The sequence below is a fragment of the Pyxicephalus adspersus genome, chromosome 4 (assembly GCF_032062135.1).
Source record: "Pyxicephalus adspersus chromosome 4, UCB_Pads_2.0, whole genome shotgun sequence".
NCBI lineage: Eukaryota > Metazoa > Chordata > Amphibia > Anura > Pyxicephalidae > Pyxicephalus > Pyxicephalus adspersus.
In genome coordinates, this window is record NC_092861.1 from 74,973,289 (window position 1) to 74,990,690 (window position 17,402).

General features: G+C 36.1%; 1 protein-coding gene across 1 annotated transcript; it reads left to right on the plus strand.

Annotated features, from left to right (window-relative positions):
- The first annotated feature begins 240 nt into the window (after positions 1-240).
- On the plus strand, positions 241-14,800 carry MANEA (mannosidase endo-alpha). Its single transcript, XM_072408661.1, has 5 exons — positions 241-377; positions 7,034-7,579; positions 11,651-11,760; positions 12,653-12,729; positions 13,159-14,800. Exons 2-5 carry the CDS (start codon positions 7,060-7,062, stop codon positions 13,793-13,795), a joined length of 1,344 nt encoding a protein of 447 aa, XP_072264762.1. The 5' UTR covers positions 241-377; positions 7,034-7,059; the 3' UTR covers positions 13,796-14,800.
- Positions 14,801-17,402: the final 2,602 nt, after the last annotated feature.

The window sequence follows — 17,402 nt, forward strand, 5'->3', positions numbered from 1 at the left end:
AGGGATAGAAATCCTCAATCTAAAAGTATGATGGTTGCTCACTGGAAGAAAACAGAAACCCTGGCTTTGTTACCCACAGATTGTATTGTCTGGTTTATGCTCAGGATTTCCTCCTTGTAATGGTATTATTACAGGTGTGAGACAATAGTAAGTTGTATTCTGTACACCTGTCTCCCCTGTGTAATGTGAGCTCCTCCTATGTGTGTGTATGAGAGCTCCTGTCCTCCTCCCATCCCGTGTCACCCCTCCTCCTCCTCAGCCTGTGTGTCACCCATCCCGGAAGTGTCTGAATTCTGCGTGCTCAGCTGTCTGCTACTAATAACAAGCATTGCACGGAGGGAGCCCGCTCTTCATGGATAGTGTGTGTCCTCAGCCAGGTATTTTACTGATATGACGTGCCCTGCACGGCTCAGATACTGCCGCGGCTCCTCTATGGGCTGTATGTATTATATTGTACCCGGGTCCGGTGTGCTTGTGGTGGGCGCACGTCACGTGACTGGGGGTGTCTGTACAGCAGGCGGGCAGCTCCATGAGGGGATTGTCCTGTACAGCAATTCCATGTCACATAGCTGTCATATATCCTTCCCATTGTAGAGATGTGTGTACAGACGTGTGCATGGCCACATTGTGTGTAGACAATTATAAACAACACACAGCTGTATTCACATGATACTAGCAATAATAATATTAATATTACCCTCCTGGGCGTTTCACTGATGTCTGGATTTCTGTACCAGAAGCGGTACACTGTTTTTCATAATTTTTTTTATATTGTTGGCCTGTAACATACCAAAATATGTCTAAACAACAAGGGCGTAGTAGATATCCTGAATATATTAAAGTTTGAAACACACACTCATAAAAAAAATAATAATTTAATAATAAAATTAAATAAAAAACAGAAAATCAGCTTAAACAAGAATGCAAAATAAATAAAAAGTAGTAAAAAATACTGAAAATGCAATAATTCTGTATACTGTATGGTACTATATTTTTACATTGGAGGCTATAATTCTTAGGCATAACTCACCAAAATATGTCCAATATTTAATAAAATTTTTACATTTAATATTAAACTTCAAGAAAAACAAAAATCTGTTTAAAAAAATAGGGAAATATGTAATATAACTGTACAGTAGCTTGTATTATATATATATATATATATATATATAATAAATTTATATATTATATGAAGATTTCTTTGTATTTGACTCAATACAACTATTTTGTATTGAATCCAATACAAAATATTTGAATGTCCCGCCGCTCCTCCCGCCCGCACCGACGATTGCACCAACGTCATCAGGAATCGCCAAGGGACACGTACGAGAGCGCCGAGGGAAGGAGAAGGCGGGCATCCGACGCTGGAGAACTCTGCCGGAGGGCTGGATCTGATGGAGGACCAGCGGCACCAGGTAGGCAACGGTTGAATTCAATTTTAGCTACCCCGAGCCTAGTTCGGGGTAAACGCTTTCAGCATGTTTTTTTACCCCGAACTAGGCTCGGGGTAACTGACCAGGAGGTTAATAATAATAAGTAGAAATAAAAAAAACATTTATAGTGCATGTATCTCTGTGTTTATATAGTTTATATATATATATATATATATATATACCCATACACATTTATATAGCTGGTATTGTGTTAACTTTGTAAAGTTTGTACAGCACAGCTAGTACTACCTATTGAAAACATTTCCTAACATAAATTATATCTTTATACAGGTAAAAATTGTCTTTTCCCTCCCCTATATAGTTTTATGCTTATGGTATTGTCCAATTTTCCTTCAATGACTGTTCATGGCATTGTGCCCCATATGGAGCCGGTTATTATCAATAAACAGTATTCATATATCGTCAATATATTACACAGCATTGTACATTACAGATGGTTGCACATGACAGACAGATACAGATAGTGACACATGAGGAGGAGAGGACCCTGTCCCGTGTGCCCCGTGGTACCTTACACGTTACTGTATCACATGGTGCCCGGCCGTGCAATGCACCCTGAACAGCGCCCCAATACTCCTTACAATGAGATGTGTGGCAGGAAAAGCATCATTCACCGCTTTTGGTGCATTAGGCATCCCATTGATATGAATAGACGGCCTTGCCCTAGCATAGAGGCTGCCGGCCATGCTTTTCCTGCTGTCCCAGGTCACCCATCACTAAAACAAAGGGAAAATTTCTATATTAAGTGATGGTGTGACTGTTTTGTAGTTGGTTGTCCACTTAACCCACTGTCCTGACAAAGGTCAATATGGCTGTGTTTGTGGAGCTGTAAGTGGCTACTTCACAACTGTTTATGTGAGCCAGCCCTGACTTTCAGTCCATATACACCCTTGTTTCAATTATATCCAAAAATAAAGAAACATTTACGTAATAGCGGTACTTTGTCATGGTTCCTGCAAGAATTTGGCTTGTTTTTTCCTTTTTTTTTTCCTTACCTTGAAGGTGAACATATACTCACCTAATAGGTGCAGGGGACCTATAATCTGCTGCTACAGATGTTACAATGCTAATTGGTCCCTGCAGTCCCTTTGACGTCACTGCTGCAGACCCCATATCTAAATCGTGGAAGGAGCCTGCCACTGGACAGACAATAGGAAGTGTCCATACCATTCAGTCACTTAAAGAAGGACCAGTCTGTCTTTAAACAAAAGAAGAAAAAATATTTGAGACTCGGTATTCTCTCTCTTTAACCTGAGTGGAAAGAAGTTGTAGGCAGGTGGTGGCCCCTGTACAAAGACCCAACTTTTTGGTAACCACCCAAAAACAGCTGGATGGTTACTGAAAACTGACGGGTCTGGAGGTAACACTAGGACTGGAGCATTATCCGATCATGTAAAAAGGCCAATTAGGATTTTTTTTTGGCAACATTTACAGACAGGTGGGAGAGGAGGTTAATGTTTGCCCAAAAATCAGCTTTAAAAGAAGCCATCAATGAAATTGTTATGGAGAGGACCAACTTGTGGAGTTGTTGGGTGCTTGGCTATCTGTGATGCCATACTTTGCATCACTGACAAGCTTATATGTAGGGTTATACTCAAGGCTAATAAAACATAATACTGTAATTAAGGGGCTAATAAAAAATACATTTAGGCGTTTTAATGAATACAAAGCTTGATGGGTTTATTTTTATCTGCTTACACTTTAAATAATCCTAGAATGCTTTAACCACCGGTATTTAAATTTTATTGCTTTGCATCATTGACATCATGTTTGAAGCTATTAAGATTTCCAAATGTGTCTTGTAATACTATCATGTCTGCATGGAAAAAATATTGTAAACAAAAATGTGACATTTGGCATGCTATTTATATGCCGTTTCATTGTATTCTGTATTGTATTTTGTATCAATTGTTAAGCTACATACACCACAGATAATAGTCACTCGAGAAACGGTCATGCTTATATCGGGTGAAAAGCCAAGATGTGTACAGCTGCTTGAACACATAACATATAATTTCAAAGTAATAAACAGACGTTCTTCATAAATCAGGATGGAGACTGAAATCCAAATCAGCTGACCCCCTAAACCAAGCAGCGGATTAATCTTTGTGCAGTGGTCCGGTTTTGGGATCATTGAAGGCGAGAGATGGCCTTACTGTTTGTATTCTCCACCACTGGCAGCCATAATATTCTAATGAGGAGGAGCTGCTAACAACTTTAATATTTATTCGAGATTGTGTAAGCTGCCATTGTGAAGAATGGTAACTGAAGTTATATGACAATCAGCTGAACACCTTCAGCTGTACATTGATTCTGGGTCAGTGGTTCAGAAGGTTTTACAATGATGGGATTAGAACACCAACCTGGCAAGCTGTATATTACAGAACCAGGTCAGAAATGGAAGCGTACATAATCAGCCAGTGAAAGGATAAGAGGTAAAAAGGAAGTTGAGAGGAAGTTACTCAGCATTTAAAACATTCTTTATTAAAGTGTGTATCCTTTTTTGAAATGGCAGTAAAAAAGAGAATTTATAGAAAAATAATGGCTGATTGTAATTTACACCAATTCTTAAACAACAATCACCCAACTTTTACCTAAAATGGATACATTTTTTATATTGTATTCAATTAGAAATGAACTATAAGTTAAAGCTGATTTACACATTGCTCATTTTTATTGTAATGTTGGTTAAAAGTGGGTAAAGCCAAGGTGAAAACATTCATAAATAGATCACTAAGTGCTTCAAATACAGAATATTATTTTTTTAAAACAGTTGATATACAAGGTACTTTATAGTTGTAATTAGTTTCTTTAAGAGCATGCATTTTGTACACTGCTGATACAAATAAGTCAGTGTATACGCTCCTATACTAAGTAAGTGTATGATAACTACTCCCCCTTTTATCTGGGCACACCACCCAGCACTTTTCAGTAACTACTCGGCTGTTTTTGGATTATTGAAGAGTTGGGTTACAATACAGGGGCTGCCACCCACCTACAATTTCTTCCCACCCAACTCAAATAATATTCTTGGTTGAGCACTGTACATACTCATAACATGCACTTCATCAGCATCATATTGAGGAACATGCTGAGCTGGATAGAGGATGTAAATAAAGATATGGTTTGGCCTAATTCCTCAATATTTAATAAAAGAACAACTTTTGCCTAAAATTTGCCACGTTTTGCAAATGTTGTACAGTAAGGCTTTGAGACAGAAATACTTAAATATTAAGTTAGATAGATAAATGTTCTATCTTGTGTGCATAATTGGTTGCGTTTAAAGCAACAGCCTATTTATTCAATAGGTTTACATTTTTTGTAACTGTTTGTGCGTTCTGTCTGTTTGTGTTCTGAGACTGTGCATGAGCTGTAGATGTTCTTGTGAGTGTGTAATTGTTGAAACGAAAGTTGAAAGGATATACACATGCTGAGACAATCACAATGCTTCATGTCGTGCAATAGCCATCTGGCTTGTGTATAAAGGTTTAGACCACAACTTGCACCTATTTCCTGTATGTGTTTTAGAATGCGGATGCTTTGTATGCTGCATTTTATGTCTATGCTTTGTCTGTTGTGAGTGTTCTGACTGTACTTGTTTTTGTTTCTGTGTGTGTACTATATCCTTGTTCACTTACTGCATGTGCTCTGTATGTGCTTGCTCTGACTGTGAGGTAGGAGAATGAACATTGTAAAAGAGAACCGGGAGATGGTGGAGTTCTACTATACGGAGGAGAGAAAGGGCAAGCAGGTAAACAGAATTACAGTGCTGAGGCAAAAAGCAGAGAGGTTAGATGGAGTATGCCATAGAGTGTAAAAAAGGTAGAAGGAACTGGTGTTGCCAACGTCATCAAGTGCTGTCCTTTCAATGATTATGGTGAGTTGGACACATCTCCAATCCACCTAATTCACTTTTCTGTAAATTTTCCATGTCAGGGTTATGTCCCTTGGTCTTTATCTGCATTTATACAGTATGCTTGTGCAAAAGCACCACTTGTCAACATACAAACCAAGGCAGTCAGAGAAAAAGACTCCAAATCACACCATTTTATTACATCTTTATTATGTATATACAGAGCAAGAAGATTAGTTAAATATTTGCTATGGTATGTTGCAATATGCGACTTGTTTTACATATATAGTGGGTTACAATGTAGATCCGTGCACCCGAATGCATTAATTTGAAAGGTAATTTTAGAAATAAACTGTTTTTGTTAATCACACCAAAGATCAATTTCACGAGTCATGAACAATTTCAGGCATTGTCTGGGAAAGTATTATACTTACTGTGATTGTGCTGTAGATAAAATTGCCCATTTCTTCCTAGGTGTACATCATATGGCTTATCTCTTTATTTGTACTCTTTAAACTAATAGGCGTCATCAAACGGGTAACCTTTCTGACAATAATTTACTGCCAGCTGACATTTTGTCAAAAATTGCATTGATGGCAAATGCAAAAGCTTCTCACACAGTAATAGTTTAACAATTCTTTATCCTGTATTCTTTTGTCTTATGTAGCAGAACAGTGGGATTCATCCTTTTATCATATTCTAAATCTCCTTGGTTTTCTTGAAGTGGAAAGTATACTCTACAGAGATAATTTTTTAACCCTGAATATCTTTAACATATTACAATGACGTTTGAATCCAGTTAGTTCAATAAATTGTTAAATTAATTTGCCAATAAAATACATGTATGTTCTATCCATGCACTGAGATTTTATCCAAGTAAATCCAAAATTCAGGAATGGGTATGATTTGTTAACATGTGCTTTTATATTTACAGCCTGCTACTGACCACCAGTGTATGTTGGGTTTACAGCCATAGTGGGTATGTGTTGAGGGGGGTGGGGTTGTTTTAGATAGCGATATCTACTAGTAATGATCGGTTTCAGATGTCGCCCTCCACTTAATTTGTAGATACAAAAGTTGCCTTGGGCCCCTAAAGCTGGACATCCCTTGTATAAATTCATATCAAATATTTTCAAATATTTCAGCTGTTCTAAGTTTTTTTTAATTTTTTTATTCTGTTAGTAGACATATATCTCCTATACTAGGGGTCAGTTTGCTTTCCTCCTTAAGATGGTCAGTAGGAGGAATTCCTTGTTACATTGCTACACAGTGAGAATGAGATGTTTGGTGTCAGTGGCTACTAACCTCATTCACGAGAGGAGCTTTGATAAATAGTGTTGGTTTTGTCACTATGCAGACATCAACCAGCAGATCAATCCACAATGAAGGCCCACAGGTATGTAAATGGGAGTTCTAAAACCGGATTAGCAGACAAAATGAATGAGTATTTAATGCTCTCAGATGATTTGATAAAGTTGGAATTCTTGCAGACTTATGAGGGATTTCCAATGAGAGTGTCTTCCCTTCAACTAGCCAAGTGATGTGTTCTAGAAGCTTGACAATAAGACCACCTATAGTGTTTTATGCCAAGAGTCAAATTCTGTTTGGACCTTTGTAGACTATACCAGCACCACCTCACCATAATAATGTTACAACTGAAATTTCTTGTGCTTTGCTGGTGACTTGATTAAGTGTAATCATTATTAATGTGTTTTCTTTTTTACAGCATAAAATTAATGGAGCTATGTCATCATGACAAGATTTCGCAGAAGAACTTGCATTACCTTAGGAATTGTCATTTTAATTGTCTGTAGTTTTATGCTAGCCCTGAAGTCATTGAGGCCTGAAACAGCTGCTTTTGGAAGCCCCTTTGGATTAGGTCTTTTACCTGAATTTCAGAAAGTTACTGTTCATCAAGAGAAACCTTCTGTAAAACCCAATGTTAAGTCAGAGCATAGACCTCAAGCTGAAATGCTTGTTTCACAGAAGCCTGACCCTGTAAAGATGGAAAACTTACCACCTCCTAATTATAACCTTCATGTTTTCTACTATACATGGTATGGAAACCCCAAGTTTGATGGTAAATATATTCACTGGAATCATGAACTGTTAAAGCACTGGGATGCCAAAATCGCAGGTAATTACCCCACTGGAAAACACAATCCTCCTGAGGATATTGGAGCTAATTTTTATCCAGAACTAGGACCATACAGTTCCAAGGATCCATCTATTTTGGAAGCCCATATGAAGCAAATTCAATCAGCTGCTATAGGTAATGATTTTCAAATCGTAAAGCACATCAGGGTAATAGCTACTGTAACAGATGCATATTTTTTTAAAATAGTTTCTTATCACAAAAAGTTTGCTTTAGGTTTGGTAAAGTATGTATGTAAACATTCCCACATCTGTAAATGAACTGACATATTAGACGTTAACAGTTCCAGGTCAAAGCTTTCAAACGCTTTACAGTTACCTGAATATCTGTGTGCATGGTTCCTAAACGGAATTGGATCTAATTTTCAAGTAACAATGATAGAATTTGCTTTTGTAATACAATATATTTATAATATTTCATAATATATTTATAATTTAGCTGCTAGTTAGTCATGTGCACTGCTTAAAGTGGAACTAAAAAACAAAAGAGGAACTGTGAGCAGGCAGATTGTTTATTGCAGAAGGCACAAATACACCGGAGATATGCTATTCCCCCTTGCCTATCAAATTGGCTGAAGATCATGAACCCAGTAGAGCAATGAGGAGAGGGAGTGTATTTTTTTGTCCCTTTTGGAATTTTTTTATCACTTTAGTTCAGGGGTGGGATAACTTTTTGGCTCGGGGGCCACAATGAAATTGAAAATATTCAATTTCAGTGGGAACAGTGTTGTTGGTCACTTTTTTTTTTTTCCAGGGCACAAATTTGTAGCAATTTAGTTTGCCCATACCTGCTTTAGTTCCACTTTTACACTGAAGCAAACTGTGCTTCTACTATTTTAGGTGCATGTAGGCCACCCCTTGTATTGGCTAAAGTATAGAATCAAAGGATAAAAGGGAGAAAGAAAGAGGTTTGACGGCCAAAAGGTTTTTTCAAAACAGTATTTGTGTATTGAAGTATAAGTGAAAGAAAATTACATACAAATAATTATCTGGTTCCTGTTTACACTCCCTCTCCTCCATTACACAGGATCAGAGTCATTTAGTCAATATACATACGTATTTCTAAATGCATAACAAAACAAATGAAACGGGGGGAAACTGTATTTAAGCTTTAAATTTTCCAACCAAAGATAGGTTCTTCAGGGAATAATTGTGGGCAGGCTTAACGGTCTGTATATGTACATTCAAAAATTTGAAGAAAAAAAAGAGATCAAACAGATCATTTATTATACTTCAATACACGAATACTGTTTTAAAAAAATCTTTTGGTCTTTTGGCCGTCAAACCTCTTTTCTTCTCCCACCTCTCCTTTGATTCTATACTTTAGTTCCACTTTATAACAAATTTAGACCATTGCTCCTTCACAGTCCTGTATCAGTTTTTTTATATTATTTAATAATTTTTTTGACATCCCAATACCTTGGCATTCTGCTGCCAAAAAAATCTTCATATAATTTCAATGTATTATATTGTCTTTATTAAAGCCTTAAGATCACAAAATCCAAAGTAACCTTCCTTTTTTCTTTCATCTGTACAGTGTTGTTCTGCAGCTTTTTGTTGGCTCTTACCAAAGGCAAAGGGAAAACACATATATAAAATTACTAGACGTTAATATTCAATTGTCCTCAGCTAGGCCCTGGCTTCTTATAAAGTTCAATTGGAAATAGACACTAGTACATTAAGTTTAACTAATCAGGGTGGAAAAAAGAACAAATAAATGCCTTTTATGTTTAGAACCCTAAACTCGGTATTTCCGGAGGAAAGCAAAAACCTAAATTTGCTCAGCATGGTAATAAGGATCCCCTAAGCAATCTAATATTCCCTGAATCAACAGTCTTTGGTATTCTCAGTTATACTCTGTACATTTAGGATTGTACAGTAACAGTCAGATCTTTAATCCTTGACTCTATTCCTGTTCACATGGTAATTTTGAGTATTTCCACCCCCAACCATCTGTTTTTTAGTATTTCCTGTTTGATACTTAAATAAGTAAAATGGAAACCTAACAGTGAGCTGAGGACTCCCCCTACAATGACATGATCTGCAGACCAGAAACTCAAAGTACTGAGGAATTACCATAAGGCTTCATGAGAGATGTTAAAACTTCCCAGCATCAAAAAACTGTCTTTCTGCTTTTGGGTGAAACACCCCTATAAATATCATCTTTTTATCTACTTCGTTTCATTAAAGCTCTTTATAAATATATTTGTAATTGAGGAGTCCTGCATAGTACTGTAATAAATACCTGGGCTCTAGAGTGCCTTCTAAGTCCTGTTTGTAGACAACTAGTGGCAAATAATCTGAACGTTTTTATTAGCACAACACGGTTACGGCACACATATACCTGAATAATGGTATATACCCTCCAAGAATACCAGGATGATACAACACTTTTTTACTGCTCCTCTTAAATTCTGAACATTTCCCAGCAGTTTGCATAAGCATGTGGAAGAATGCAGGTTTTATTTTTTATCGGTGGTCAGGGGACTGGTTACACAATTTAAGGTGCAAGCGATGTGATTAATATCCTATAAGTAGGAAAGAATTTTGATTGGAATGGCTGTAAAACTCCTTAATGATAGCACATAAAGAGGTTTGCAAGTAAATGGGTGACATTAAAATCATTTTAAACTGTGCATTATACTTCCTCATTGCAGCCTGCAGTTTCTAGATTTTCCCATGACTGCAACAATATGAGAAATTTTCAGGACAATTGAACAGTGTAAGGACTCGCATTACAACTGTGTGAAATTATAAAGTACAATTTACTGCAGATGTGATGCCTTGTTAAAATGAAAAGAGGCCAGTGGTCCATGAGGGATGATCTAGCTAAAAAATAGCATACAGTATATCGTGAATGTCACCTCTTTAGATTGGCCACTCAGGATTTTTATTCGAATTCACCTAGTGTTTGGTTAAGTCTAAGGAGTCTGTTTAAATAATGACAGCATAATGTCTTGTTGCCTAATTCTTGCCATTATTTTTGAAAATGTAAAAAAATGCCTACTGACCTGCTTGTTTGGTCAGAAAATATAGTTTTTCATATAGCCCTTTTTTGTCACCAGTCTTTTGAAAACATGTTGGAATATTTTCATCTAGTTGTGTAGTATATTGCTGTCCAGTATTCCTGTTTTATGAGCAAATTATCAGAGTAGATGTAGTATATTGCTCCTTATGTACTTGTTTATAACCATATGTTAGTTGAGGAATAGAAAACGATACTGACATCAAACAATGATGTCCATTAGTCAGAACTATTTTTTAGGTTTGTCACTAGATGATACAGAACCCCATCAATGTTATTATCTTACAGTCTCAAAAGAATCTGGAAACAGACTTGGTTCTGTTAAACATTGACACATAAAGTAAATTATAGTTAGTTTTGTGATCATCACAGCAAAGATTACAATTCTGAATATTTGAATCAATCCAAAGTCTCCAAGTTGTGACAATTAAAGTAATAAGTACATGTGCCTTGTTTGATCTTCACTTACCAGGCTGCATTGTGTAAAATCGAAAGTACAGCTATGTTTTCTAAAAATATTCTTTTTATCATGTATAGTTTTTATGCAGACATTATGTAATTTTTTTTAGGCTATTAGTACGGCTTTGACTATTACCTATGTTTGGCCCCCGGCAACATTAACCCCCGCTGCACCCCACAAACTTAGTGCTTACTTATCAATCTCCTACGATTCTCCCAATCATATATTATTTGATTTGATTTAGACTAGGACTTTTTGAGAATATTCTGAACCTTCACTAAGTCTAACTTTACCATCCTCAGATGCTTATCTAAAAAAAACCTGGGACCCTATCCAAATTAAAACTCATTGCCAGCATTACTTTATGTTCTCATCACCTGCAACAAAATTTTTGAGCTCCATACCATTCGATAGAAGAAACCAATACATCTCTACCATTTTCCTGATGAAGCCTTATTGGTGAAATGCATTGGGGCAGAGATAATTGTGTTCATCTATGTTCATACCTACCATGCTCGACCAACGTTGATGTTTATGATAATAACTTAATTCATTGTTTAATTGCCAAAAATAAACCCTCTTTTTCTTGTTTTTTTTTTTTCGTCCTGTGGAATACGTTTTTGTCAAGAAATAGTTTTGGTAGTCTTATGGCACCTCTCTCTTTTCATTTCATTTTTACCTGTGCTTATTATAATTCATTACAGGTGTACTTTCTTTATCATGGTATCCACCGCAAATGAATGATGACAATGGTATCCCTTCTGACGATCTGGTGCCTCATGTTTTGGACATGGCTCATAAATATGGCCTTAAGGTAAGTAAATGAGATGTATGTGTGCGCAGTTTTGAGACATTTTTACTATATATTTTGTATCAGTCAATAAAAACATATAGCCAGTCCAGTAGCTGCTAAAACCTTTCCCCTGTTTTGGAATAGTGTACAAAGCTTGTAACACATGGGCTGTGCAATTTACACCTTGCCCTTTCCTGGCACTTGTATAATGCCAAGAATATAGTTAGGTCCCAGGATGATACAACCCCTGGGGAAAAGCACAAACGTTACATCCTTGGTGGTCAACCAAGGACCTATGGCAAATGAAGAGACAAGGAACAAATCTGTTAGCATTAAAAGAATCCAAACAGGCAGGCGAGTTTATCATAATGTTCAAATGTAGGAGATGAGCTGCACGCCATGCAGTTGTTTGTGAGCGGAACCAACACTTTTTTCATGATTTACTATTGAAAAGACACTGCATGCCTGGAGCAGTTATAGGGCTGGTTGGTGATTGGACACATTTTTGCACTATTTTCATTGGTTCCTACAGGCTTTATTCACAGACTTCAAACAATGGTTATGTTATGCCTTCACATAGAAGTTTGCTTTGAAAATACTGCTGGACTAATTTGAAAGTCCTAATGTGTTGTAAGGTCTAAAGAAGCAACCTTGTTCTCTGCTTTACCATCCTATTAATTAGAATATGTGACACTTGTACTAAATGACTTTTACATTGTAGTCTCATGCATATGTGTTCCTAGTTTATTTTAATGACCGTGCCAATATGTCTCACACTGTAATTTCAACCTTGACTGACCTCTGTGGAAAATAAATGTCTGCATTTTCTCTTTCAACCACGTTTCTTTTGGCTTCCAGGGAAAATGTACTTGTGTATTTAATAAAGGTTTTACTCTTTTTTTTTTTTTTGTAGGTTAATTTTCATATTGAGCCATACAAAGACAGAGATGATGTTAATCTACGTGACAATATAATATATATTGTTGACAAGTATGTATTTTTTTTCCAGTATCTCACATTACTTTTTTGTGCTTATTTATTTATTTCAGCACAGTTTTTATGCAACTTATCTTTATAAAATGCATTCCTACAAATAGTTGAGATTGGCACACACACTGACAAAAATATTTCCCTTCTGTTTCAACCTCCGAAATGGTAACCCAATTAGCTGTTGTAGGTTTTTTGCGTTGTAGGAACAGCTAGAGATCAGGCAGGAATTTCAGTAAGGAACATAAGCACTAGGCTAGGGTTGGGGGCAGATAACTGAAGCAAAGCAAGTTCAAGATAGTCTGGTGTCTGGGCAGGTGAGATTCAAAGTCATGATGATCCAAGGTTAGGTCATGCAGAAGACAGGCAGCTTGATAGCATTGAGATTTGTTAATAATCTTTGTGTTGCTAATTTTTTGTTAACTGTTTTAGATATGGAAACCACCCGGCATTTTACAGGTACAAGACCAACACTGGTAAAAATGTGCCTATGTTTTACATTTATGATTCCTATATAACAAGTCCTGACAAGTGGGCCAATCTCTTTATGCCATCGGGACCCCAGAGCATTCGGAATACGCCATATGATGGAATTTTTGTTGCTTTGCTCGTAGAAGAAAAACATAAATTCGATATAAAAAGAAGTGGTTTTGATGGACTTTATACATACTTTGCAACCAATGGTTTTACATATGGATCCTCACATCAGCACTGGTCAAGTTTAAAAGAGTTTTGTGATACTAATAATCTGATATTTATTCCAAGTGTTGGACCAGGGTACATAGACACTAGCATACGTCCTTGGAATTTTAAAAATACAAGGAACAGGATAAATGGGAAATACTATGAGACTGCTCTTAATGCAGCATTATTGGTGCGACCAAGTATTGTTTCCATCACATCTTTCAATGAATGGCATGAAGGAACTCAGATTGAAGCAGCAGTTCCAAAAAAGAATGCGCAAATGAAGTATGAGGACTACTTGCCTCATAAACCTAACATTTATCTGGAGATTACCAGAAAATGGTCTGCAAAATACACAAAGGAACGTGAACAATGGCTGGTTTGAATGATAAGATTTATATTAAGGTAACTGAGTTCTCAAGACATTGAAATTCTTTTTTAACATATAGGTTACCTCTGTCTCATTATTATGTGCTTTTGTATGGTTGCTTGCAATTTGAATTACTATTTAGAAACCCACATGGTGAGCCATTTTCTGCAGACCACTAAATACATTCCTGTATATAACTGCGGTTACATTTGGCCATTGGGTTATTTCGTAAGTAGGTTAAAGGATTGGAAAATGCATCTGCAAGAGTCATGCTTTTGCTGTAATTATGTATAAAGAGGCAGAACCAGCAAGAACCATCAGGAAATCTATCCAAAACACACTATATCTGCGCCCATCTAGAGGAGTTGGCCTCACCTAAAACAGTGAAGTTACTTTGTATATTAACCCTGAGCTTTCTAAAGTTAGATCTAGAAAAACCACTTTGCTCATTCATTGCACTTTATTTTTGGCAAAGTCTGTATGGTTGTAATATTTGTAGCACAAACAAACTGTGTCCAAATGACCACAAGCAAAATTAGCACAAGGATATTATTACAATATGATTGCAGGTGGGAGACTGCAGCAATGCACAGGCACAAGTGCTGAAAATACATTTTATGAGCTGCAAAATTTAGGCATTTAGGATAAAAAAAAAGTCCTATTTAAAAATATGTGTTTTTTTTATGTTTTTCTTTTAATTTAAGAGGATTTTAATTGTAAATTAAATAATTTCTTGCAGTTTAACTTGAAAATCACTGTAGTACTAGAAATCTTCTGCATAATAATGATATACCTTTTTTGTTTAAGGTAGACACATTGTAGACATATAACAACACTCTTGTCTCTTAAACTCTATGCTCTACAGAGATGTATGCTAAACAATCATGACAACTCCTGTAAGCATATAGCAAATATCTGTAATAGTTCATACATGCAAATTATGTGGTATTACATATGTTCTTTACAACTGTGTTTTTGTCTATTTATTTTAGTTACAAAATAAATCAAGTGGAAACCAGAGTAATGACAATAAAAATAAAAACAAAAACTCAAACCTGCATCCTTCACAACCAAAACCCCACAACTAATCCCAGGGAGGCAAAAAAAAACTTTTTAAAGTGTTTTTTTCTGTAGTAGAGAATTTTTATTTCTGATTCCCAAAGACAATATTATACTTCTGTAGTGTATATATAGTATAATATATATATATATATATATATATATATATATATATATTGTCTAAAATGTCTAAATACATGTTGTTGATAACCACCACAGGTATACATACTAGATAAAAGGGGACACAGCAGTGTGTGGAAAGTAACTGACCTTTTTTTTTACCTCTATTAATGTTACATTATGTACATGTGTAGGAGGCCTAAATGTGTTTGGCTAGGTGGGTGATCATTGGGTCCCTTTTATCAAACCAGTAAGTGTGCCTTTCATTGGTAAGTAAATCAATTTCTGTTATTTAATATCTGAATGTCAGACCCTCTGCTGTGTGTGCTTCCATTGTCATTTTATATTCACTTTCAGACCTTCAGAGCCCACCTATCATTCTTCATTGCAGATTTTTTACTGATAAAACACCGAGTGGGGATGCAGTCAGATTTAAATAATGGTATGTTGGTTCAAGAGGCTCCTGTGTGTTTTGCAATGTAACAACAGCACAAATATTTCTCGTTGGTGTGTGTGTAGATATTACATGTGTTTGCATTTTAGGGCTTACAGAAGTTTACATCTTCTACTGAATGAGTGTGATTATTGTTCCATTGTATTTACTTGATGTTATTAATCATTTACACTTATGTGCTTGTATAAACAGGAGGTTATTCTTCCTGCTTTGGAGCAACTCTGTCATTTTATATTGGTCCTTTAATGATCTTCAGCACTCTAAAAGAAATGTAAATCAACTAGGTATGAAATCATCATTACTGTACATGCAATCATGGCTAAACACTCTGGTCATTTGTACACTGTGTAAAAATGCACACATTTAATATGCAATATATACCCCATACCGACTTCATCAGGTATCCCTACCTAATACTGAAGCTAAAATTCCGTCTCCAGTGTGCCATGGCAGTAATTTGCAAATTGTAATAAAGGGGCTCAATCCTTGGCAGGAATTCTTTAAAAAAAATATATATATATATAACAACTACAGTTATTTTAGTCCTTTGTCCTTCAAGTAAAAAAAAAAATGTTCACAAAAAGCTCTATCCTCAAAACACTAGGAGAAAAAGATCTGTGTTTCTTCCTTCTTCCATCACTCGTTGTATTAGAACCACCAAGATGCGTATTAATTTTCACATCTTGGCAGAGTCTTGATATGGTCATCAATTTATGGCAATAAAAGCATGTATTATGATTGATCTTGCAATTTCCAACCACTTTCCTGAAGCCTAGTCAGAATCCTAAAAATTCCCTCAAACCAACATTTTCTCCTTCTGTGTAGTGTCCAAATATGTAGAGTTCACAGTCTCTGTCAGTGAGCAATCAGAAGTGGGGAGTGTGTTAGTGCAGAGAAGACAGCTGTCACAACTCATCACAGTCACCCTGCTTATTGCTCATACATGGTTCTAATAGTCTGTAGGCATGCTGCACATTATAGTGTGCAGACAATTATTTAACTCTCTCATTTTCTGAAACTATAACAACTCTCTCCTGTGTTAACCCTGAACTCTGGTCAAACCTATAACATGCTTCATACCTGCTTAGAATCCCATGTCTTAAACAGTTTTTTCACTAACCTTTTTCATTAGCTCTCCTCTGCTTCTGATGACAACTCAATAAATCACAAACCTTAAATTGTTTGTATTGCACAAGGGGTACAACCCTGTAATGCTGTGAAACATTGAACTGTTTTGGGACTCCATTGAGTGTAAATTTACTTGCCTTCTGTGTGAAATGAGCACCATAATAGCAGAATAATAAACTTTACCAAGGACACAAATCCTCAAGTTACATCATGGCTTCTCACGCACTGTAATAGTACAAAGGCATTCCTGGGTGGACTGCATTTGCAAACAGACTACCCTAGGAAATGCCCACCCGTAAAGCTGAGACTAAATAACTGACAGTTTTTTTTCATAGCTTGTTTGGTGCATGCTTTTGTTTTTCTTCTATTTGAGGTAAAATTTAGAAATTTATATTTGTATAAATAAGAGGGGTCACAGTTTGTGAGCTGCTGGAACCACCATATCAGACCTCAATAATAAATCTCTAGTCTATCTGTTCCTAAGAACATCCATCTTTCTGTTCTAATTACGGGCAAATTATATCTGAATGTCTTTATTATGTCTACACTAATTTTATATCAAATTGTAGGCTGACTGACCAGCTATTTGCAATAATGAGCTGCTATACCTGAATAAATCAGTTTTTCATTATTTGTTCAGTAGTTTCAGAGACCTTAACAGATAAGTTACAGCAATAAAACCTAGCTGAATGACAGTTTAAAAATACTTTCTGTACTGAGTTGAATTTTGCACAAAACACAATGTACTCCAGCTCATGCATTTTGCAACACAGCTAAATGTCTAGACAAAAGAAAATGCATTTTTAAGTATTTCCCGGCACATTTACTAACTAGTCAGCAAAAGGAAAAAAACTTCAATTG

What these genes read in the sequence shown, in the direction of transcription:
- MANEA (XM_072408661.1), top strand. Translation starts at nt 7,060, where the DNA reads ATGACAAGATTTCGCAGAAGAACTTGCATTACCTTAGGAATTGTCATT. An exon ending in AATTCAATCAGCTGCTATAG is followed by an intron (nt 7,580 to 11,650) that starts GTAATGATTTTC and finishes AATTCATTACAG; the next exon opens with GTGTACTTTCTTTATCATGG. An exon ending in ATAATATATATTGTTGACAA is followed by an intron (nt 12,730 to 13,158) that starts GTATGTATTTTT and finishes TAACTGTTTTAG; the next exon opens with ATATGGAAACCACCCGGCAT.